This window comes from Thermobia domestica, chromosome 15, assembly GCF_964235325.1.
Source record: "Thermobia domestica chromosome 15, izTheDome1.hap1.1, whole genome shotgun sequence".
NCBI lineage: Eukaryota > Metazoa > Arthropoda > Insecta > Zygentoma > Lepismatidae > Thermobia > Thermobia domestica.
The window spans coordinates 1,207,745-1,234,329 of record NC_137468.1 but is presented as its reverse complement, the minus strand read 5'-3'; the positions used below and the strand labels follow the sequence as shown (position 1 = coordinate 1,234,329).

Genomic DNA, 26,585 nt, shown 5'->3' with positions numbered 1-26,585 from the left:
TTGCATGGTAAACAACAGTTTCTAAAGATGATTATGTTGTGAACCATCATCCCCTTGTACGTATGCTGTATATCAAAATTCCTTCATTCTTCGTGCGGCATAATCATTTTCTGCTCCTTCTTCCTCTCTAAGTGTATCATTCACATTTGATATCCATATAGAAGTTCAAGGAAGGAATATTCTGCTAATCCGTTCCAAATCGTCTCATATCACCTGTTCTTACGCGGTGAAGACGTAACATACTGTCCTTAGAATCTACTGTGTTATGAGAAAAGAATACATTTTTAACCTACCTGAATTTAGCTGTGACTTGTGCGGCAGAGTCGCTTTGACAGTTTTTATTTACATACTACAGATGTCTAAATAACAAGAAGTCGTTTGTGTCTGTAAATAATAATATTTTTCCCTTCGCCATTTTGATTTGTTAGACGTGGACAAGAGCCAGTTTATAACTCTATGACAACATTTCCCACATTTGAATGTAATTTGCACCGCTTATCGCATTTTTGGGAACTATAAACCATATATCATATGACAGCTATCAATACCATTGATTCAATGGTGCCAATATCTCAAAATCGAATTTTCTTGGACAAGATACTGTTTGGAAATGGACGACTCGTATATTTGGCAAATTTTTTCCTATATATTTTTCTGCATTATTTTTGATTATTATTAAATTCTACATAAGTGAAAGTATTTTTAAAAAATAGTGTTATTTTATTCATTACACACATACTCAAATTCACATAGTCTCTCTACGTATTATTCCGTCAAACTCATGCGCACTAATAGACCGACCCTCTCACAGTTTTTCTTTCCCTTCTAAACACTCTCTACCTTCAGCAAGAGTGGCTTGAGCCAATTCCCAAAATTACCATTCTCTAGTTTGATTGTAACATTTTCCATGAAAAGTTATGTTCCTCTCAAATTATTTCATGAGCGCGATCTGCTCCCTAAAACTAGCCTCTGGGCACCCCCAACCTTCAGCCTGGCTGCATTATCACATGAATCTACAATTAAAGATTGCAATTTCCACCTATATGCTTGACAGAAACTTTACTGCTTTTTAATTTGTCTTTCTTTTCTGCGTACTTTTTTCCTCCTTCCTATCTGATGAGACGATAAACGAAAGAGCTTACAATTGGTAGTGAGCACGGTTTCACCAGCACAAAAACTCTCAAAAAAACTTTCTTTTTGAAAACTGGATCAGTTTCCTATCAAAACCCGGTTTCGGTTTTATACTGGTCGATTTTCTAGTAGAAACGGATTCGCTTTTATCTTCTTCATAAACTCTCCAGTAGATTTAATGTACATGGCAAATTTCTCTCTCTAATCACAAGCTACTTGAAGGACCGTAAACAGAGAGTTGTTCTTTCAGGGGCGACTTCTAACCCCCAACCTGTGATCTCAGGGGTGCCTCAGGGGAGTGTACTTGGGCCTCTGCTGTTTGTCCTGTATATGGATGATCTCTACACGCACTTATCTGCTCAACCTAGTGGCCTTCTGCTTTTTGCTGACGATTGTAAGTTATACAGAGAAATATCGTGTCTCCATGACACAATTGCTCTACAGGAAGACATAAATTACCTTATAGGTTGGTGTGAAATGTGGCACTTGAAACTCAACAGTAAGAAATGTGACAGTATTACTATTACTTTGAAAAAGTCTCCTGTTCCCTCCACATACCATATCAACGATTCCCCTATCACACATTCTGCTAGTCATAACGATCTTGGTGTCATCTTTGATTCAAAACTCACCTTCTCTGATCACATATCCTCAATACTAAAGAATTCAATGCGCATGTTGGGACTTCTTTATCGATTCACCGAACTACGCACTGTTTCTTCATTAGCATCTTTTTATAAGACTTTAATAGCGCCCAAGATCGAATACTGCTCTCCCATATGGGCCATGGCAGCACCTACACATCTCTCTAGACTTGATTCTGTTCTCAATTTCTTCATCGCTATAGTCCGTTTTCGTGTTCCTGCACTTCGAATATTATCTAAGAAGGAGCTCTTGCGACATCTTAATATTCAGACTCCTGAAATACGCAGAATTATCTCTGACCTGAAACATCTACATAAAATAGTTAATGGAAGCTTAAGATCGGAAATATTACTTCAGGAACTATCCTTACGTGTCCCTTCCCGCATCACCCGGAATACCCACCTATTCCATCTTGCCCGTCCTAGGTTGGCTGTTATACAGAGGTCTCTTTTTTATAGAATACCAAACTGTTATAATCAAGTAACAACTGATGTAGACATTTTTTCGAGCTACCCAGTGTTTGAAAGAGCAATTAAGCGAGCTTTGACGGAATAGTTTTACTCTTACACTCTTTTTTCTATGTTGTTGTTATTGTTGTTTTTTTTTTCTTTCTTTTGTTAGCATGTCCCTGTGTAAAATGGCAAAGTAATGCTGTATCTGGGAATTTGTTCAATAAATAATAATAAAAAAAAAACGGTTTCAGTTTTGTTTTGAAGAAAAAAATGTCGGTTTTTCTACAAACCAGTTTTGCCCATTTCTTTTTATAATATATATTCTCTTTAGTGTATTCTCCATTCAATTCAACTCAATTTTGTTACATCCATAGATCATGAACATGATATCCCAATATCCCATTTCTCAAATTTCATACATATTTATAGGAAGCTAGACTTATAAAATTCACCAACAATATGGAAACAATGTTCCAGAAGATGCCTTTTTTGTAATTTCTTAACTGATTTGGTTTAATTTGTTTTTAATGTATATATAACGCGTAATATAATTTCTGTTTCCAATGTATAATATATAAATAAGATAAACATGCATACACATTATACAATTACTACATAAATATTATATATTTTCATAAATAACTAAAGGAAAAATTAAGGAGAATGTGAATGGTAATTACAGGTCCAATGGGAAGATATTTAGAAGAAGATGCTGAGATTAGAAAGCTGCAAGAACATGAGTTTCTGGAGGAGCTGAACAGGGTGTCTGAAAGGGAAAGGAAAATGAGCTTCTCTCAGAAGAAAGTTTTAGGGAAAGAGCATATCCTCGAAGACAGTGAAGAAGCTCAGGAAATTCTCAATTCTCGACAGGCTCATTGGGAGACTTATCAGGTTTTCAGTGACATAATGTATAATATTTCTAAGTAGAGTACCATTTATTTATCTGAGAGGGAAAGGAAAATGAGCTTCTCTCAGAAGAAAGTTTTAGGGAAAGAGCATATCCTCGAAGACAGTGAAGAAGCTCAGGAAATTCTCAATTCTCGACAGGCTCATTGGGAGACTTATCAGGTTTTCAGTGACATAATGTATAATATTTCTAAGTAGAGTACCATTTATTTATCTGAGAGGGAAAGGAAAATGAGCTTCTCTCAGAAGAAAGTTTTAGGGAAAGAGCATATCCTCGAAGACAGTGAAGAAGCTCAGGAAATTCTCAATTCTCGACAGGCTCATTGGTAGACTTATCAGGTTTTCAGTGACATAATGTATAATATTTCTAAGTAGAGTACCATTTATTTATCTGAGAGGGAAAGGAAAATGAGCTTCTCTCAGAAGAAAGTTTTAGGGAAAGAGCATATCCTCGAAGACAGTGAAGAAGCTCAGGAAATTCTCAATTCTCGACAGGCTCATTGGGAGACTTATCAGGTTTTCAGTGACATAATGTATAATATTTCTAAATAGAGTACCATTTATTTATCTGAGAGGGAAAGGAAAATGAGCTTCTCTCAGAAGAAAGTTTTAGGGAAAGAGCATATCCTCGAAGACAGTGAAGAAGCTCAGGAAGTTCTCAATTCTCGACAGGCTCATTGGTAGACTTATCAGGTTTTCAGTGACATAATGTATAATATTTCTAAGTAGAGTACCATTTATTTATCTGAGAGGGAAAGGAAAATGAGCTTCTCTCAGAAGAAAGTTTTAGGGAAAGAGCATATCCTCGAAGACAGTGAAGAAGCTCAGGAAATTCTCAATTCTCGACAGGCTCACTGGGAGACTTATCAGGTTTTCAGTAACATAATGTACAATATTTCTAAGTAGAGTACCATTTATTTATTTACTTAAGTAAAACTAATATTTTTCATCCTTTGATTTGTCGTAAGCAGAACGTTTTGACAGGATAACTCTCAACGGAGCCTTCTAAGCAGTGGTGCTATTCAGATAGTTCGCACTGGTTCGCTAGAACCGATTGTTAAAATATTTCGAGTTCGCAGAACCGTTTGTTATACCCAGACACAACAGTAAATTTTACACATTTATACCCAGGAACAATAAATTTTAGCTTAACTATCTTTGTTTTTAGAAATTCTTACAGCTACATGGCTAAACATACGATCTTCAGAACAAGGTATAAGCGTTTATTTGTTAATCTCAAATGCTCAGATATCAAGAATGAGAACTGGGTTCAAATGAGTGTAGTTTTGAGGGTTATTTATATTTGAAACACATACATACTAACAATTATCGATTCGTTGCTGGATTAAGGTCTTTCCAATACTTTTTGAGAACCATCTATTTTGGATAATTCGTCTCCAAGATATTCGCAGTGCTATCTAATTTCGTCAGACTACTTTGTATTAGGATGTTGTTTAGGTCTCTATTACTTGTGGTATTCAGTAAAAGATTTGCTTTCGTCTACCTTGTATGGTTTGTTTCCTAAAAACAGTTATATTTATCTATGAATGTACTCTCTCTCTCTCTCTCTCTCTATATATATATATATATATCAGTCTTTCTTACCCTAGCTGCATAAGTATGAAACGTTAAACTTGGAATCCCATTTCACTTCCTGAAAGTATAGTGCTTTGAACGAAAGGTATGCGACCAATGTCCATAGCAGCTCACAATTTCTCTTCAAAATTAATTCGAAACCTATTTTGCATTTTATGAGAAAATGATCATTACTTACCTCTTCGTAGTGTAGCCATAAGCAAAGAGGTTTGCAATGTTATATGTAACATTGCATGCAGATAGACCAAAATACTAATACATTACTACAGCTTCTAAATGTAAAAATTAGCTTAGAAAGTGAAAACACTACTGTAAAAACAAACATTGAAGTTCATGTCATTAATTTGGAATAATATACCATTTTATTTGTTCGTATCCAGCTATTGCCTCAAGATCATCTATGGAGAGACTAAAGGTGGTGTTTATTGGAATTGTAACCATTTTCCGTGGTAATTCTTAGATTTTTTCTTTTTACTTCCATTGACTACGCTGATTTGAATTTTTAACATAAAAAGTGCATTGATTTCATTATGGTATAGAGTAAGATCCTCAAATTATTATTCTTTCATAGTATTGTGAATAAGATACTATTTAGGAGGTTTAATACATCATGAAATTAATACACTAACATTTTTTTTCAGGGTATTTGTTAACGAACAACATTACCTTAAAGTGTTAAATTATTGGCAATTTTTGACAATAGCGCGTAAGCAAACAATCATTTTAGTTCAACAGGCATTTACTAATTTTGACTTTCTTTTTCTTTAGACTTCATAGCAAAACTACCTGACCAAAACAAATAGAAATACATAAGATTAAAAGTCAAAATAGAAACAAAACCATAAGTCAAGCAGCTGGTAGTTATTACATAACATTACTGAATATATTTACTTAGTTATTTAAGAAATATTAATAAGTTAGTTAACATCCTATATTTTGAAATTTGTAAACCTATATAGTGGTGCTAAATATAACATATTTCTATCGCTTCTTGCTTTCAACCGCTTGACGAATTATGACCAAATTTTCTACAACATTGTGGCAAGGTTTATTAAAAAAAAATCTGAAGTCAGCTGAACCAGTGAGGAATAATACCTGAAAAACAACAAGAAAAGAACTAAATGAAGTTAAGTGACATTTAAGTACTTACAACCATTTATGCACTCGTACGTTATGTATTGGTCAGTATTATATAACTTCTTGGAGTAAGGTACTTAACAGGGGGAATTTTCTTCGTGATCAATCGCGAAGCGTAGAATCCGGAAAGAGCAACAGCAAACTGAGATAACCGAGTAGTGGAAAGAGTTAGGACACAGATTGCGCATGGGCGGACGCTATTTACGGCCATTGTGAATTAAAGTATCTTATGGAGATGTATCACTATTTGCTAGTATTTGTTGCATAAAATATTTGAGGGATTTTTCGGTAAAGGTGAAAGAATTTAGTTGTACTATTTAAAACTCACCAACGATAGTCTTGTTAATTACTCTACTAATCTCATTAGGGGTACTTTAACACATTGAAGTCCAGTGTGCATGTGTAATATGCCGATAGCAACGAACATATTTAGTTTAATTTAGTTACTTGTGTTTTCTTATGGTATATTTTACTTCGTTTTTGTCTTTATATATATGACCGAAATGTATTTTTTTACTCTATCGTCTGAAAGTGAAGCATTAGAAATCATTCCTTAACATAAAGTTTGGGAAGCACATGAAATTAAACTTTTTTTTCGTATTTTTTTGTTCTAAATTCCAGGCTTCAGTAGGGATCTCAGGCGGTAGAGACCTCTACACCAATTTCACTCCTATCATCGAACGAAGAAGATCTATTAGACTTGCCAAACCAGTAAGTGTCATTCTGCGCAGATTGCTTTTAAGAAGGATTATCTTAATTACTTAGAGAACGTAAGGAACATTTATTAAAATTACTCGTATTTCAAATTTACTAATCTGTATATTTCGAATGTTAGCTAAAGGTTATTATTATTATTATTATTATTATTATTATTATTATTATTATTATTATTATTATTATTATTAGTAGTAGTAGTAGTAGTAGTAGTAGTAGTAGTAGTAATAGTAGTAGTAGTAGTATGAAATCGGCAGGTCCTGGTACTAATGACTATTTTTCATTTTAGATTTGGGCCTGCAAATGTTTCTTCCATGTTTCTCGATCTCTTTCTCTTTTAACTCCCAATATATTCTCCAATTTTTTAAAAATCATCGTTGAGTTGTGTTCTTCTTCCTATTCCTCCCTTTCCTTCCATTTTTTCTTCTATGGCGGTGTGAAGAAAATTTCTTCTCAAGATGTGTCCAATTCAATTGGCCTTCCTACGGAGGATGGTGGCTAGAAGTGTCCTCTTTTCTCCTATCCGTTTTAAAACATCTTCGTTTGTTGCTCTCTCTGTCCACTTTATCTTCTCCATTTTCCTCCAACACCACATTTCGAAGCTCTCTAAATATTTCTCCTGTAACTTCCGTAGTAGCCAATTCTCCGAACCATACAGTCCAATGCTTTATATATAGCACTTTACCATCTTCTTTCTAAGTCCAATATTAAGCCTGCATAGTTAATAGTGATCTTTTCTTGTTGAATGCTTCTTGGGTAATGGCAATTCTTGACCTGAACTCTTTGGTGCAGTAAATGTCTCTCGTCAAAATGCTTTCCAGATACTTGAAATGACCGACCTCTTCAAGTTCTCTTTGTTCTACTCTGACCCGTAAGGGCGTCTTTTCACGAGATATTCTCATAACTTTCGATTTTTCGATGTTAATTTCATTCCATATAGTTTCCCAGTGTCAACTATTTTGTCAATCATCTCCTGTAGTCTTTCTTCGGTTCTAGCTATAATAACCGCATCATCTGCATACATGATCTTGTTAATGATCTGCCCTCCAATCTTGAAATCCCCAATTCCCATTAATGCTTCCTTCATTAAACATTCACTGTAAATGTTGAATAATTGGGGTGACATACTACATCCTTGTTTGACTCCACATAACTGATATTAATATTTCGGCTCCATCGCCACTAAAGCAAAATTTAGGTAGTATAAAAGCTGTAACACTCTTGTACTGAGGAAGGGTAGTTGGGTTGTTATTTGAAATATTAATATACACTATACAGTTATTCGTTTGGCTTCATTGGAAATATGCAGGTTAGTAACTTTGAAGAAATAATCTTCCCTATTAAGTATTCTGCAAGTATTTAGTGTCCTTTGTAGAATGCTTCTTAATATTATAATAAGATAAATTAGACTTCTTGTGTTTAGATGGCAGTGGTAAAAAAGAACGTTCAAAATTAGTTATTTACCTCACATATGCATATTCTTAGTTGCATAGGCCAACTGAAACAAGTAACTACAGTTTTAACTAAATTGCAAAAGTAACATGTTTTTTATTTCTTCTGTAGATATTTTTAGTACTATAATAATAATAATAATAATAATAATAATAATAATAATAATAATAATAATAATAATAATAATAATAATAATAATAATAATAATAATAATAATGGAAATGGTTATCACCAATATGAAATTATATTACAAGTCTCACATCAGCAAAATCCAATATCTGGAAACGGGGGCCGCGGTGGCTCAGTGGTGGGTTGGTTGACAGACGGTTGAACGGAGCGGACGTGTGGAAGTACAGCTCCGAATACCTGTGTTACTAAGTTTGTTTAAGCAAGTGAATTTGCTTTTCTTACATTTAGTGTGTGCACTCTAATTCAGTGATTTTTGTTTTGTGTTTGAGAAGTACTGTAATCAAGTTCGATACCAGCAATGCAAGAACATAGGAAAAACTCAGTCAAATTTGTTTTTGACAAAACCACGCGCAGTAAACGACCTTCGCCAGCCGATTTATATTCCTGGTTATGTATACATTTCGAGAATATATTCCAGGATCTTCAAGCCTTACAATTGCACAATGAGGACTACAGCATGTACATTCAATTCAAAACTAGTGCCTTACATAAACAATTTCTCGACCACGCACCGGAAAAACTGTCTTTTACCCATTTCGATCAGACCACCAGTGATGTTTACATTCTGGATGCACAAGTACATGTTACCCGTGTAAAGATCATGGACCTCCCTTTCGATTATCCCGATGAGAAAGTGTCTCAAGTGTTAAGTGACTATGGTGACATACTCAAAATTGAGCATGAAGTATGGAATACTATTTTTCCTACACGTATCTATAATGGCAATCGAGTGTTTTCTATGACCTTGAAAAAACACATTCCTACCAGACTCATTATTGATACTGTGAAATGCTGTGTATCTTACGGAGGTCAACTTCAAACTTGCCATTTTTGTGGTTCCTTGCAACATCTTATCTCTTTCTGCCCAAAGCGCCGGCGTCCAGCTCGTCTAATGAACCCAGACATCGAACCAGCAGTGATGACGGATCTTCGGAAAGTGTCCACGTTACATGAAACAAATTCGGGACCTGCCCGAAATCCCATTTCCCTAGTTCCCAGTGTGGATGATACGCGGGACTCCGTCCCAGAACCTCCCGCTCTTACGGCCACAGAATTTCCACCGCTAATGTTGACATCGCAAACTATGGCTAGTGTACTAAAACCTCGAACCATACTCAAGGAAGTTAACGACGAAAAGAACCAGAATATGCAAAATACCAACAACGACGATCGCATCCACGACCTTCGTGATAGAAGCCTATCTCCTACTCCTAACGTGCTTCCAGAACAGACGACCGTGGCACTAACGGATGAGCATGACGTTAACACGGATATGTCGGCTCGTTCTCTCTCCCCTCCACCTTCTAGTGACGCGAGTAGTGCCGTACATAGTGTTTCTCCAATATTATCCGTAAAACATGTTAAAAAACGAAAAACAAAAGAACGTGAGTTTCAAGGTGACCTTCAGGATGTTAACTGTGAGTCTATGGTGTACGGAAGTTGTGTCTAGATAAGCGCTCTACACAACAAGAAGGAATCCAAGGTGTTTGTGATAACGTGCTTCTGTTTCTTGTCACACTGTGGCAGTGTTTTTATTCTTATTATTATTGGGGTTAGTGTTATGATTGTTCCATGGTCCACAGCCTGTACTCCCGAGCAATATTTCTTGCCTTGTTCACACACATAAACAGGTGAGTTACGATTGTGTTCTGTTTACTATTAATCGCCTCCAGTTACGGCGGTTGGACGTTTTGGTGCTATGTCTATACAAGGGTCACTGCTTTGGATAGGCGTTTTAAAACATGTTTTTGTTTATATCTTATGTGTTTATAAGATGATAGCCAGTGTTAACGGACGTTCATATATGACTTTGAACATTAATTCTCTTAGTAGCATGGCCAATAAACAGGTTTTAGCCCAGTTTTTACTCGAGCAAGATTGTGACATATATTGCCTTCAAGAACTGACCTTTAGTGATCTATCATTTGTTTACAATTATACAGCAATAACGAATGTGGCTCCCAACGTGTTAGGTACAGCAATTTTATTAAAACGAGGACTAGTAGCTTCACACATACAACTCTCCTCGTCTTGTAGAGCGATTAGTTGTGTCGTAGACAAGTTGTGTATCCTCTGTGTTTACGGGCCTTCTGGAACAGCTCAACGTGTGGCACGCGAGCACTTTTATGCGGAAGAGGTTGTATCACTGTTACCCACCACACGTTACCCACTCCTTCTTCTCGGGGACACAAACTGTATTATGTCCCCCCAGGACACAACTGGTATTTTTAATCCATGTTTAGCTTTCCAAAAGTTCGTCACTCAACTAGGTCTCGCTGATATTTGGTTACATACTCATCATAATCACCAAGCCACATATAAGTCGGCGCGAGTTCAGTCTCGCTTAGATATGTGTTTTATTTCAAAAGAATATCTTTCTAGCGTGTTTGACATTCAAAATTTACCTTTGAGCTTTTCGGATCACTCATCATTAAAGCTCATATTGCGATTTCCTCAGAACATTCCCCGGTTGTATGGTCGTCCTTTTTGGAAATTAAATAGTCAGCTCTTAACTGATGACGTAATACAACAACTCTTTGCTGATAGATGGGAACAGTGGACACGTACCCAGACAGTTTATCCGAATATAAATATGTGGTGGTGTCATTTTGTCAAACCCCAAATTCGTTTGTTTTTTCAAGGAATGGGCAAACAAAAACGTCAGAGATATAGAGAAACTTTTGAATTCTTATATGCCACCTTATGCGATCTCTGGAAACAACCAAGCAGTATTTCAAATATGGCCGCCATCATGCGAGTGAAACATCACTTAAAACAGCTACAGTTGGAACATTCTCTCAGTGTCTGCGTTCACGAAGGGACACCAGGCAGAATGGTTGCGGAACCTATCTCCTTATATCATTACATACATAGGTTACGACGCCAAAATTTACAATGTATCACAGAGGTGACGTCCACGACTGGCACAACCTTTACGACAGCTGATGGACTCTATGCCCATTTTCAGGAATTTTATACCCAACTGTATTCACTTCCGCAATGCGATACCTCGTTGTCAGATCCCTTTGTTGCCAGCATTCCACACAGCCTTTCCGATGAAGAACGACAACAACTTATCACACCTGTCACGGTTCAAGAAATACAGGACGTTCTCCGCACGGTCAAGCGACGCACGGCGCCTGGAAGAGATGGATTGATCTACCAGCTTTATGTGTCATTTTTTCCTTTACTAGGTCCGACCCTATGCAATATATATAACTTTTTGTTGCAAGGTGGTCCAATGTATCAGCACGAAGGAATCATTATTTTAATACCCAAAGGAGGAAACCAAACTGGAGTTGCTGACTATCGACCTATCACTCTGCTCAATACAGACTATAAAATCTTCACTGCTATCATGACTCAACGTATCAAGAAGATTGTCCAACCTTACATCAGTTCAGCTCAAACGGCGCTTCATTCTGAACGGAACATCCATACAGCTCTTGCAACCATTCGAGATATTCTAGCCTATTTCAAATTTAAACGACTCCCAGTAGGTTTATTAGCTTGCGATTTCCACAAAGCTTTCGACACCGTGTCACACGACTATTTATACAGGGTCTTGCAAGGATACAACTTTCCTGCCCAAATTATATCTGTAATACGTCACCTATACGCAGGAGCGACCTCGCAGCTACAAATAAATGGGCATCTTCTTCCACCGTTTGAACTCCTTCGAGGAGTTCGTCAAGGATGTTCGCTTTCAGGTCTTCTGTTTTGTCTTGCCCTTGAGCCTTTACTCCATCGATTGTCGACGCTTAATGCGGGCGACACTCATCCCTTTCGGCAATTAACAGCCATTGCCTTCATGGATGATCTAACTATTTCTTGCTCAACCTCTCAACAACTCATGTGTGCGTCACAGCAAGTGGAGCTGTTCTCGCGCGCAAGCGGCCTTCATCTCAACATGCGGAAAACAACCATCCTTTCTGTAAACAACTTTCATACTTTGTTACCAGAACATTTGTTACAAGCATTTGATCACACAACTAACAAGACTATTTTAGGTGTTCCTTTCACAGCTGACCTGACTCCTTCCTATGATCACGTATGGAGCCCATTACTTCGAACTTTGCGTATGCATCTGGCAGACACTCGCCTGCGCTCTCTCACGCTTGCTCAGAAAATTCAATATTTAAATGTGTATGTCAGCTCAAAGTTATGGTTCACTGCCCGCCTTTTTCCATTGCCAGAAAAATATGCGCGCCAAATTGATTCACTCTATGGATGGTTCATTTGGAAAACTTACATGTTTCGTGTGAAAAGGCAGGTGCTCTATCTTCAACGTAATCAAGGAGGTTTTGATCTTTTTAGTGTCCGACACAAATGCCTAGCATTATATATGGCCACAGCCAAGATGCATATGGACACTGAACTATTGGCACCACAGACAGCGCAGTGGCTTCATTGTTGGGTGCCTCATCTCTGGCCTAACAACAATCCCGCATATGTTCGCTTTCCAAATGTGTGTCCTTCGTATATTTTACAGTTAGCACTCGCATGGTCCACAGTGCCTTTTGAGGATATGCCGGAACATTGGACCCCAAAACTCCTCTATACTGTGTTACTTGCGCCGACTATTCAAAGTGTCATACCCCTATGCCAGCAACGAACACCAGAGCGTAATTGGATGATTATTTGGAAAACAATTCATGCACCATACCTCATGGGACGAGCCACGGACGTTTGGTATGGCATTGTGAATAATCTCGTAGTTACCAACGTACGACTTGCTAAAATAGGCCGCAGTACATCCGAACTTTGTGACTTGTGTTCGCACATAGATACTCTGGAGCATCGCTATACTTCTTGTGTTGACACTCAACCTGTGTGGCAGAGGCTATGCGGCTTTCTCGGACTAATTTGCCGCTGTCCAGCGTCCGCCTTTACATCTACTATTCTCTTCTTCCCTGACTTTCAGTGGTATCCTCCTATGAAACGACGGGCAGTAGTTTGGTTAATTGGTACTACTATTCTTTTTATAGACCAATACAGACCTTATTGTGATCCTCGCCTATATGTAGAGTATCTCAACAGGGTAAGAAAAAAGACTTTCACTCAATCTCAAGAACAACAACTCTTCGCTCGCTTTTTACAGGTAATATTTGACAATTGATTTTTTCTTTGTTATTGTACCATTCAATTTCTTTGTAAATTAACATTGTTCAGTGACAATATCACGTCTACCAAGCATCAATGTGATATGCTAAATAGCTTGGTCATGTAACATGTTTTCCGGAAATAAAAAAAAAAAAAAAGTGGTAGAGCGTTCACCTCTGGTGCTTGGGGTCTCGGGTTCAAACCCTGCTCCCGCCAAGTGAACTTTGTCCACCGTGTGCGTGGGTTTTCTCGGGGTTCTCCCGTTTCCTCCCACTTTCTTTATTCCACCATTTCATTCATCTCTCATCATCACCGTCTCCTTTAGCCTAACCGGCATAACCGTGGGACGTAAAATTCAAAAATTTCATTTCATTTTTCCAATATCTGGAAACGATAAATACAAACTACACTTGAATTCAGAAATCAGAACGGATGAAACAGTACCTGCAAACAGATCGGACATTGCTATCACCAATAAAATGGAGCAAGACGTAAGTTTTATAGACCCACTGACTCTTAGCATTTAGTACAAAATGAGCAAGTGTAAAGACCTGGTGGACAAAATCAGAAAGATACGGAAATGATAGAAAGTGAGAGTAAGACCAATCATTATCTCAACTATAGCCATTGTTCTTAAGTTCTCTGAAAGAATTGGAACAGGCACAAAAGAAGAAACCTACAAAAATTGGTTATTCTGGATACCTGTCGTTTAGTCAGGAAATTGCTTATAGAACAACTCTTCAATAATTTGCACTTGCCAGAGATGGCTACCATACTACTAAGTTTAAATAAAGATATTATTATTATTATTATTATTATTATTATTATTATTATTATTATTATTATTATTATTATTATTATTATTATTATTATTATTATTATTAAAATGAAATCTTTGAGTTTTATGTCCAACGATTATGCCGGTTAGGCTAAATGAGATAGTGATTATGAGAAATGAATGAAATGATGGAATGAAGAAAGTGGGAGGAAACGGAAGAACCCAGAGAAAACCTACGAGCACGGTGTTTATTTACCACAAAGTCCACACGGCGCGAGCTGGAATCGAACCAGGGACCGCAAGCACCGGAGGTGAACGCTCTACCACTGAGACATCACGCCCCCTATTATTATTATTAATCATCTTTATTTCAGTTTGTTGGCAAAAATACAGCACATTAGGTGGTATCAAATCACTATATTACGACGTACTACTACTACTACTACTACTACTACTACTAATAATAATAATAATAATAATAATAATAATAATAATAATAATAATAATAATAATAATAATAATAATAATAATAATAATAATCTTATTTCAGCGCTGCGAGCAACTCTTTGGCTAAAATACAGCACGTGGTATCAGAGCAGTACATTGCGATGGAATAATAATACTAATGATGATAATAGTAATAATAATAAATACGAAAACAATAAAAAGATGCGTACTAATATAACACACAATGTAGATAAAACTCAGTTAAGCAGAAATAATTCCTTATCAACGCTGTAAAAATTGTCAGCTCTCTATTTATCTAAAACAACGACAAGCTATGAACAGCAGTCTTAAAATTACATTTGGCTTAATATTTCTAAACATCATTGGTTAAAAACTATAAGTCAGATCACATAAAATTGTCACTTGCTAAATACAGTAAGTCTAAAATGAGCTTAAAGAATCTGTGAGTCTTTTTAAAATTTCACATTTCCAATTCAGAAGAACTAAAATCATGCTATTTCTTATGCAATGATTGGGTACTTTAAAACCTATGTTTCATAAACAGTATTCACTGATATCATTATCTATCACTTTCTGTGTGCACACTTTGTCAAAATCTTTCCTTCTTTTCATAAGACTCTCCAAACCCCAATAATCATTCCCAAGGGCGCCGATTTCTCTGTAAATGGGGGGGGGGGACATTCAGATACAGAAGACACATATGAGGATTTTAAGACAAATTTCATTCAAATTATGCCAAATATTGTATATTCACAAACAATGAGGGGGGCTTACATGAGCGTTGGGGGGCCTGGGCCCCCTGGCCCCCCGAAATTGGCGCCCTTGATCATTCCAATATTCATATCTATATGAATAATAACTCATTTTCATCTTTACATAGCAAATAATAATAATAATAATAATAATAATAATAATAATAATAATAATAATAATAATATCTATTATAATAGTGAAATCAATTAGTTTTTGTAATGACTGTATACATTATTGGTACCGCTAGTGGTGTTGACTTATACAGTCTGTCTCGATTTTAACTAATTATTATTAAATGCTTCATGATTTTTAAATTCTAAAATTTTGCAACACACCTTAGGGGACTGTATGACACACCAGTGTGTCACGACACATCGGTTGAGAACCATTGGGCTATCAAACTGCTGATGTTGGCCTTACGTTCTAATTGCCCATTTTAGCGAGCATTTACCAATGTAAAGATGTAATATTGTGTTTTGGAATACGATATCGAAAATGTTGGATAATTGATGGCAAGTTATTGGTTGGCCAATATACGCTTTAAGCAACGTCGGACCGACATATTTTTCAAGTTTCTTTTTTCCAATTATCAATTCCCAACCATACTGATTATTAGCCAACATCGGGCCCACCCACCAAATATACTGCTAGAAATAGTAGTAAACTTAGAATTATTTAAGTTTCTGTGTTTAAGGTGTAAAGTTAATAAACATTATTCTCTGGCTAATTGTAAGAAGGACAACTCCATTTTTTAAAGGACGATTCACCATCCGGCTTACCAACGTTTGATCCCATGCTGAATGACCCATGGCGGGTGCGGTACCATATTCTCTGCAGGTTTATTCATGCTGCACGAACTGTGATTGTTCGTCGACGCCTGCTTAAGAGGCTGTGTCTTATCAAGTAAGTGCAGTTTCAATAAATATTTTATTTTTTGATGAACATCTTGAAGATTTAAAATTATAGTAAAATATAGAAGATTATGCTAAGCATTTCTAAATATAGACTACATTCGCATCAATTACTTTACTTGTTTTCTCTTCCAAACAAAATAATATAATATATTATACGTTTAGTAAATGATATCTGTAGTGTATCATACATGCCCCACCGGAAGTCAAGGAAGGAACCGTACCACTAGTTAGATAATTTAATAATAAGCAATATTTCCTCGCATCATAGCAGCAGCATATACAACACATACATAACGGCACGCTATTAGATTGGATACCCCCCTTAGGCAGATATAGTAGAAACCAGAGGCTTTTCAAAATCAAAACATTATCCTCAATTAAAAGGTATACCAATGAACAATTTATTAACGAGATCATATAGAACAAGTAACCAACAAATATATATATAAGTGAAGCTCTCATAGAACAAGATTTAAATATATAGTATATATTCTCAAATTTCAATTTCAATTAACCTCTCTCTATATATGTAACACGGTAGCAACAGTAGATTAATATCAAATTAGCAAAAATAATTGAATTTAATTATACATTAAGTTAACACTACTTTTACCTGTATATGAAAAAAGGGCAACTTCCAATGGTCAACTCGGGAACGAACGATGGCAGGAAGTTTCACAAACACAAAATATCATATATTAAAAAAAAGAGAAAACACTGGAGAGAAAAAAAACTATAACAAAAAAATCACAAACTACAGAACTAAATAACTAAACACTTCCATCTTCGATCCTTTCCCTCGCTGTCCATGGAATTGCAAGGCACAATTTTACACTTAAAAAAAAAATCCAACCAATACGCACCCGATTTGAAGTCAATCTGACAAACGGCAGAAGGAATTCAAATCACGGAGCCAGACATGACGTCATGTTCTATACAATAGTACCAGAACAATTAACCAATAGAACACCAAAATAAGAAAACGTTTTTTTTTTTTAGAAATATTAAAGTAGAATACACTACATGGTAGGTCCCCCCGGAATTCAAAAAATGTAAGAAACATTTTTTGAATTACCAGAAATATGAAACACTTATGGAAATGAAAACGATTTTGTTAGTGAGGGTGATAGATGAATATGAAGTATGAAAAGACAAAACGACAAACCATAAATAAATAATGAAAGGGACCACCAAATAATATAAAGCCAAATTGACAAAATATATTGAAGCATATCATTAAATATATTGTAATTTTGGTAAAACACAAAACCAGAGTATAGTACTAAATACAAAAAACAGAATAGAGTTATACCATATTATAGAATGTAATCATAACATAGGCTTGAATAAACCTTAAATATCCATAGACGATAAGATTCATATCCATAAAGCGCAGAATGATATATATATCTCAAATAGAAGTGTAGACTGGCCAGTCTTTACAAATTGGAACAAACATGGATTTTTTTTTTTTTTTTTACAAATCAAACAGCTCCCTTACACCTGAAAAAGAAATAAGTGTAAGAACCTCACAAATATTATATCAAAATTTACAATTCGGGTTCAGGAGTTTCACGCATTTCATACTTTTTTAATTGGCTAACATGTGAAGAAAATTTTCGGTTTTTACTTTCGTCTAAAAGAATTACAGAATTCGGACCCGCAAAGGAGTCTATGCGGTAAGGACCAAGCCACAGAGGCGACAAGGATTTACTAACTTTATCTGTTATAGACGACTTAAAGTGAGATTTCCAAAGAACTAATTGGCCTATCTGGAAAGTAACTGGATTATTACGCTGCAGGAAAAGATGCTTTCTATCTTCCCAAGCTCTATGCATATTTTTTAAGGCATCGGACCATACCTCTACTGAATTATGTAAGTTCAGATCGGAATCCTTTACAGACCATTTAACTAATAAAGGATCTAGGGCTTCACGTCCCAAATAAAGCTCAAATGGTGATGCCTTTAATTCACAATGTTCAGAAACGTTAAGAGAAAATTGGATCGGATATAGGAAATTGCTCCATACCGTCTGATTCTCAGAGCAATAACATCTTAATGCATTCTTTACAGTCTGAACATATTTTTCAGCTGCGTTTCCGGACGCAAAGTAAGCTGAACTACGTATATGTTTGATCCCTAGTCCAAAGAGAAAACGTCGAAACTCCTCGCTACAAAAATAACTAGCCCGATCCGTGGATAAAGCAAAACAATGACCAAAACGACAAAATATCTCCTTCATTGCTTTAATAATAATTCTACTGGTCGCATTACGTAATGGAACTAAGTGCAAAAAACGGGAGGCGTTATCCACAAGTAACATTATGTACCTATAGCCATTGCTTGGGATTAACGGACCAGCCAAATCACAGTATAAATGTCCCTGGGGTTGTGTTACATATTTAGAAGACAAAAGACCTTGGGGCTTTTCAAAACGTGGTTTCGAGATCTGACATTCATGACATGAGCGCACGTACTGATGCACATCACGAATCAAAGAAGGCCACGTAAAATAACGTTTAATTTTACTAAGTGTTTTAAAATTTCCCGTATGAGTTCCCACCAAAGTTCCAGAGTGATAATATTCCAATACCAAAGGCCGTAAAGACTTAGGCAATAGAACCTTGTAAGGATTATACCGTGCTTTTGTTCTTTTATATAATAAACCACGTGACAAACGATATTCTTTCCAGACATTTCCTGCAGCTTCAGTCTTCTTATAAATATCAGAGATATCCGGATCCTTTATTTGCTCTTCTTTTACATTATAAAATGCCAAAGGAGTATTCAACAGGCTTGAAGCCAAAAATTCACGTTGGTATACCTCCTCATCTATAGGTTCATCTATAAGGTCATACAAACTTGAATCATATATTCGACTCAAAAAATCTGCGTTAATCATCTTGTTGCTAGGTACATGTAAGATATCGAATTTAAATTCTAACAATCTATGAATCATAGTACTATATCGTGTGAATTTTTTAGGGTTACGCAACACGCAAGCTAAAGCATGGTTATCAGTTAATATTGTAAATCTTGAAACAAGATAGTGTTGAAAACGAGTAATAGTATTGTACAAGCTAGCCAACTCTAAGGCAAAGATAGGACGATTATAGTCCGAAGGTTTCAGTTTTCTGCTATAGAACGCAACAGGTTGATAGAAACCGCTGGAATCCTTCTGTAGGATCACACTCCCGAACCCTCGCAAGCTAGAATCTGCTTCTATAAAAAACCTTTTACTCATATCCGGAATCTTCAAGATAACCTGCTCTTCAAAAGCGTCCTTAATACGAGCTAATGCCTCAGATTGTTCTTTACCCCAAACAAAGGGAATTTTAGGTGATTTTAAGTCTGTTATGGGTCGCATAATCCCAGCAAAATTACTAATAAATCGACTATAGAAAGACAAAAACCCAACAAGAGATTTAACACCCTTCCTATTACGAGGAGCAGGTAAATTTCGTATAGCTTCAAGTCGATCTGGAATCATTTGCATAGTTCCTCCACCTACACGAAATCCCAAATAATCTATCTCCGTTTGAAATAAGGAACATTTTTCTGGTGAAATTGTAAGACCTCGTGATCGAAGTCGATCAAGCACAGTCTTAAGTAATGTTTTATGTTGCTCAATTGTATCAGAATAGAGTACAATATCATCAGCATATACTTCGACACCTTGTTCCTTCAAATCACCTAATACAGTATCAATAGCACGCGCTAAAGCCGCCGTCCCAGTACAGAGTCCCATAGGATGTACCCGAAAATGATAACTTTTATTGTCAAAAGAAAAGCCCGTATATTTCCGACAGGATTCATCCAATACTATCTGAAAAAATCCCCTTTTACAATCGAATCTCGACATAATACGAGCATTAGCCAGTGTAGCAATAGATTCTTCCATGTTAGGGGTGACTATATTATCGGCTTCCACAAGCTTAGATAATTTACCAAAGTTTAGAACTAGCCGTCCTCTACCTGCACTATTTTTAACAATAAAGCAAGGGGAACGATACTCACTAGTACTCTCCACGATAACCCCGTTATCCAAAAGTTCTTTTAAAATTACACGCATTTCTTGCTTTTGTTTACTAGACATAGGGTATTGTTTTTCACGAAACACTGTATCCTCCTTAACCCGAAAGTTGTACTTAAAATCTTTAATTCTGCCGATATTTGATGTAATCACATCAGTATAATCATTTATAATATCCTGTACAAATAAAGGTAAGGTACTATCTTCCTTAATAAGTTCATTATCAATGCTTTCCACAATTAATTTCCTATTTGTATTATCTAGTTGATTAACAGACGATTTGTTATTTAAATTATACATAACTCTATTGTCAATCGCTAATACCTCATTGCTGTTCGAAGGTACTTCTGAAACACCCTGTACAACATTACATTCAACAGGTGATTTAAGTTGTAGCTCATTTTTATATTCTATTACTTTTTTATTTTGAAAAAAATCTTTATTAGTAGCCTGGGACGTTAAAGACCAAGAATTTAAAAAAGAATTATAGTCATTAAATTGATTTAAAGCAGAACAAGCATTTTTAAAAATAATAGGTTCGTCAGATAAAGCAAAGTTTTGTTTATATTTAGTAACACATTCTTTACCTTGCTGTAGTACTGCTTCCTTATCTCCAACAGGTTGTTGACCGGCTGGCAAGGCTGCATTACGTGGCACCTGGTCTAGTGAGAACTCGCTCGTTGTATCAGGAATGCAACAGGTGTTATGACCTTGACCATGAAAAAAGATCTTATCTTCGCTGCCCAGCTGATTTTGAACATTTGGTTTGTCGCAGGATGTGCGGTTCCTTGTAAGATAACCCATCAAATATGATGTAGAATAAGGACCCGTCTTCCTGCAACCAAAAGGAAAAGGGCCAGAATATTGTCCACAAAAAGGAGGTTTGGAAACATACGTAATGTTGAAATTGTGATCAGGAAAGAATATACTTCGTTCTTTAACATCCAATTTAAAGGCAGTCTGCTCAATAAAGGGCATTCCTAAAGTAATATGTTGGCCACTGGGACAATGTTCGTTTATATACGCACAAACAGTTAACTCTTGCTTATTAATTCTCAACGGGAGCAAACAATATTTGTGTAGCACTAAACGATAGTTTGTAGCAGTACGTCCCACAAAGTTCTTAACATGTATTTTTAGGTTCGAATCCCGTTGTAGTAAATACTGTAACACTTCGTTACTTATAAAATTAACACTTGAAGCACTGTCCAAACATGCAAAGTATTTTTTATCATACAAATCGACTTCAATAAATATACCACCTTTCCCAACTAATGGAGGTAAGGTTCGTACACCACAGTCCGAGGTTCGAATCTGCTGAGTATCAGAGTCCTTTTGAAATTTAGACACCTGTCCTTTGTGGAAATTACCCGATCTGTTTCGTACATGAGGATGAACTACACTACGCGATCTAAAGTCACTGCTTTTACGATTTATATCGAATGATGATCCACCAACAGTTGTTTGATGCTGCTTCGTAAAAAGTTCTAACTGTGAGTAAGCCTTTAAAGAGTTCATAAGTTCATCACGCGTTTGAGGATGCTCATTATAAAATACATGCGATCTAACATCCGGTCTACAACCACTAGCCACCGTTAAGATGTACGTTTCATCACAGATTTGTATATCCAAAATACGTGATACTTGATCAAGTCTACGTGAATATTGTAAGACCCCTTCACTTTCGCCCTGAGGTTTATAAAAATATCTCGTGGTAAGTTGCTGTATAGCCACGTCAGAAAGCAACTCAGTCATCACATATTTACATAAATCTCCCCAGTTCCTCGTTGCTTTAACACTATCCTTAAGACACTGTAGTAATGGATTTCTTGTTTTTGTTTGTAAAGCGTATACCACACAACGAATTGGAAATTCATTACCACTTAAAAAATCGTCAATTTTACATATAAAATTGAACAACTTGTCAGGGTCATTACCATCACAAATTGGAAGATTTTCCACAAATCTATTTAACACCGTCAAAGCAGTATTATCCTCCAAACGGGAAGAATTGGTACGGAGATAAGCGTCATCACCTATGTCCTTTGTATAATCACTATGGCATCTATTACCAGATACTTTACTAGTACGTTTAGGAATAGCACCAGTTGACTTATCAGATCCCGTATTATCTTTATTAACAGGTACCCTAGAAGACATCGGACCCACCTTTCCAGCTATGTCTTCTAACATTTCTCCTAATCTTTCAATTCCAAAAAATAACCTATCAATTTTATCTATATTTAGAGGCGGCGTTTTTACACCATCATCATCATATCCGGATATAGTATCTGAGGCTACCTTATCTTTATCTACACCTTCGGCCATATTTAATATATAAGACGAACAGCAAGGGCATTAACAAACTAATTCAATATGTAAAAAGCCTCGAATTGGTGAGATTGACTTCAAACCATTTATATGTAGTGTATCATACATGCCCCACCGGAAGTCAAGGAAGGAACCGTACCACTAGTTAGATAATTTAATAATAAGCAATATTTCCTCGCATCATAGCAGCAGCATATACAACACATACATAACGGCACGCTATTAGATTGGATACCCCCCTTAGGCAGATATAGTAGAAACCAGAGGCTTTTCAAAATCAAAACATTATCCTCAATTAAAAGGTATACCAATGAACAATTTATTAACGAGATCATATAGAACAAGTAACCAACAAATATATATATAAGTGAAGCTCTCATAGAACAAGATTTAAATATATAGTATATATTCTCAAATTTCAATTTCAATTAACCTCTCTCTATATATGTAACACGGTAGCAACAGTAGATTAATATCAAATTAGCAAAAATAATTGAATTTAATTATACATTAAGTTAACACTACTTTTACCTGTATATGAAAAAAGGGCAACTTCCAATGGTCAACTCGGGAACGAACGATGGCAGGAAGTTTCACAAACACAAAATATCATATATTAAAAAAAAGAGAAAACACTGGAGAGAAAAAAAACTATAACAAAAAAATCACAAACTACAGAACTAAATAACTAAACACTTCCATCTTCGATCCTTTCCCTCGCTGTCCATGGAATTGCAAGGCACAATTTTACACTTAAAAAAAAAATCCAACCAATACGCACCCGATTTGAAGTCAATCTGACAAACGGCAGAAGGAATTCAAATCACGGAGCCAGACATGACGTCATGTTCTATACAATAGTACCAGAACAATTAACCAATAGAACACCAAAATAAGAAAACGTTTTTTTTTTTTTTTTTAGAAATATTAAAGTAGAATACACTACATATCTCGTATAGTGTTCTCATATTTCGCTCCTTTATTTAAAGTGTATGGAATGAGGGTGTGGGAGGAAGCGCGAGAAGCTACGAACACAATGTTGCCAGAACCGGATTTAGACTTGATGAGACCTTAAGCTATTGAATATAATGGAGCCCTTTATATGTGCAGTTATTCTTTGTTAGTGACAAATTGTTTGCACTGCAGTGTGAAGCTGTATGTTATATGTCCCCATGCAACCAGTCCATGAATAATGGAGGCACCTTATATGCAGGAATCAACAAACTAGTGATAGTTTTGGAAGCAGATAGTAGGAAGAGCCCCATTACCTGCATCATAAAACCCTACACAACACAGATATTATTGATGTATAAGCTCAATTTTACTTTTTTTTTTTTAAATCTTATATTTCGGAAATGTACACTCATGTCCAAAATGATTGTCGCATATCTATAACTGTCTTCTTGTAAGAATATAATTTGATATTGATTTTGCAGGGTAGTTTTAATACTGATACTATGTGTATAATAGGAACATATATCTTTGTGGTAAATTTCATAGAAAAAAAATTATAAATACGAAAATTAGAATGAGTAAAAGAAAATGTTGCTAAATGGACAATAATTTTTTTTTACGTTTTATTGTTTTTATTTACTGCTCTTTTGACATGAAATTTTCCACATACATGTCTTTGTCGATTATACACATACTAACATTATAAGAAATACCGGGCGAATTCGTTATCAAATTATATTCCTACAACAACATATTTATAGACATGCGACAATAATTTTGGACATGAGTGTACATCTAACTTTTTCCGTAAATTTTGGGGGCTCCCAAGAGAGTGTGCCGTAAGCTATAGCTTTTTTAGTTTATACGTAAACCCGGCATTGAATGTTACCCATCGTGAATTCATGGCATGAAATCGAACCAAGGACTCCTCATACCAGAGGTGAGCATTTTATCGTTGAGCCACCGTATTCCTCGAAATTTGTTGATCTTAGAGGACTCCACTGGTATGTTTTGTATATATATATATTTTGACCACGACTTACTAAACTATGAACTAAGACTGTGCAATATGTTTGAAATATAAAAAGTAAATTATAGTGGTCCTTAGGAGCCAACTGAAAATAAAAATGACTGCGTTATTTTATCCTGAAATTTAGTTCGGGCTATTTTGTAATTGTTCTAACTAACTAACTAACTAACTCTATGGCCTATGGAACCCGGAGGTTCAGTGCCGCGTTCACAAAAGCTCTCCACTGACTTCTATCCTTAGCTAATTGCATCCAGTTTCTACTTTGTATTCCTATCTCTGCGAGATCCATCTTTAATATTGTCCTCCCATCTGCGCCTAGGTCTTCCTAATGGTCGTTTTCCTATGGGTCTACCAGTCAAGACTTTGAAAGCGTTTCTACTTTCTTCCATTCTAGCTACATGACCTGCCCACCTAAGCCTCCTAGACTTGACGACCCTAACAATGTTGGGTAAACCGTATAAACAATGTAGTTCCTCGTTATGAAGCTTCCGCCATTCCCCATTCTCGTTCCTCTTGGGTCCGAATATTCTTCTCAGGATCCTGTTCTCAAATACTTTCAGTCTATGTTCTTCCCTCAGAGTAAGCGACCATGTTTCACAACCATACAGAACAACAGGCATGATTATCGTTTTATATATTTTAAGCTTCAAATTCCTCGACAGAATTCGCGACGACAAGAGATTTTGAACCGAATAGTAAGACGAATTCCCTGCTTTTAGTCGACATTTAATTTCTTCGTGAATATAATTTTCGTCTGTTAATATTGATCCTAAATATTTGAAAGTATCCACTTTATCAAAAGCATTATTTAATATTTTGTAATTATTCTCGAGTTTAAAAAGATACAAATGGACCTGAGGAACTTTCCGTCATTTCATCATAACACCATAATAAGGAAAATGAAAAATTCAAAACTGCATAATCGTTTTACTCATATATACATTCAGCATGATTATTAGAAAAAGGAAATTAATCTAATTTCGAGTTTTGCTCGTATTAATTAATTATACCTAATTACTTTTTTCTATTCGTTCCTTCATAAATTTAGAACTATGGAACATTACTTGTAGCATTTCCTTGATCCAGATCCTGACGTCACACTTCCCAACAAAGCTCATGGTTGGTACCCGTAATAAAATACAATATATAGCTGTTTTATATATAACTAGTAGATCATTGCAATTTTTATTAACACATTGTTATTTTTTGATATGCCTCTTATAAATTAGTATTAACAGTTTCTGTCATTTTCAAATGCGCAGGAAAGCTATTCAGGAAGGAGCATTTGACGAAGAACCTAGTGAAAATGAAAACGAAGAACCGAATCAGTAAGAAGGAACACGAAAACACAGCAGAAGAGATATAACATCGAGTTTGTACTATATTAATTTTTTAAATGCTCTGTCAACTGAAATCGTATAGTTAACATCAAAGAGCCAATTCTTTCAAAAAGGTAGTCATGCTCGTGTAATTGTCTTATAAAATAAAAGCCTACTGAAAGTGTATTCAAAATATAATTGCTTTGTTATTGAGTCCTGAGTAATGATTGGGCCCTACATTTAAAGTAAGTTTTCGGCAGATAGTAGCAAATAAATTGGACGAAATTGTAGACATGCATCGGTTTGTACCTGAACTTTTCTCCCATCTAGCATTTCATTATTCAAGGATTCGTTTTTGCACCTTCTATTATGATACTAAAATCAGACTTGTCTACTGTACAATACAAAGTATATGTAGTGTAATATTTATATTGCTTTGAAAGTGTTTTATTTCTAACTGTATTGGTTGTCTAAGTTTCAACTCTGCGACTTTGTAATTGCATCCTGAGCATTATCTTAACCATCTAATTTCAACAGCACTGCGGGTACCCATCAAGCAAAGATGATATCTATAATTAATTCCAAAGGAGTACATGGGAAACCGGTTTTTGATCATTCCTATCTTGCCATTAACTGGATACATCACCTTCATAAATGACTTCGTTCTATAGCTTTTGAA

At 35.8% G+C, this 26,585-nt stretch overlaps 2 protein-coding genes across 2 annotated transcripts in view; both read left to right on the top strand.

Moving 5' to 3' along the window:
• Window positions 1-3,155, top strand: part of LOC145671997 (cilia- and flagella-associated protein 221-like) — a 62,923-nt gene extending 59,768 nt beyond the window's left edge. Inside the window, exon 7 of the mRNA XM_081741179.1 lies at window positions 2,911-3,155. Within this exon, the coding sequence (XP_081597305.1) occupies window positions 2,911-3,155 (245 nt within the window). The remainder of the gene's footprint in view (window positions 1-2,910) is intronic.
• Window positions 3,156-3,884: 729 nt separating this feature from the next.
• LOC145672028 (uncharacterized) lies at window positions 3,885-26,098 on the top strand. The gene is made up of 4 exons (XM_081741222.1): window positions 3,885-4,004; window positions 6,489-6,578; window positions 16,082-16,227; window positions 25,850-26,098. Exons 1-4 carry the CDS (start codon window positions 3,897-3,899, stop codon window positions 25,917-25,919), a joined length of 414 nt encoding a protein of 137 aa, XP_081597348.1. The 5' UTR covers window positions 3,885-3,896; the 3' UTR covers window positions 25,920-26,098.
• The last annotated feature ends 487 nt before the right edge of the window (window positions 26,099-26,585 follow it).

Excerpts from the sequence above, each read along its gene's own strand:
- LOC145672028 (XM_081741222.1), top strand. The coding sequence starts at position 3,897 with ATGAGCTTCTCTCAGAAGAAAGTTTTAGGGAAAGAGCATATCCTCGAA. Across the intron at positions 4,005-6,488 it reads CTCACTGGGAGACTTATCAG|GCTTCAGTAGGGATCTCAGG; the intron begins GTTTTCAGTAAC and ends TCTAAATTCCAG. Across the intron at positions 6,579-16,081 it reads CTATTAGACTTGCCAAACCA|GACGATTCACCATCCGGCTT; the intron begins GTAAGTGTCATT and ends CATTTTTTAAAG.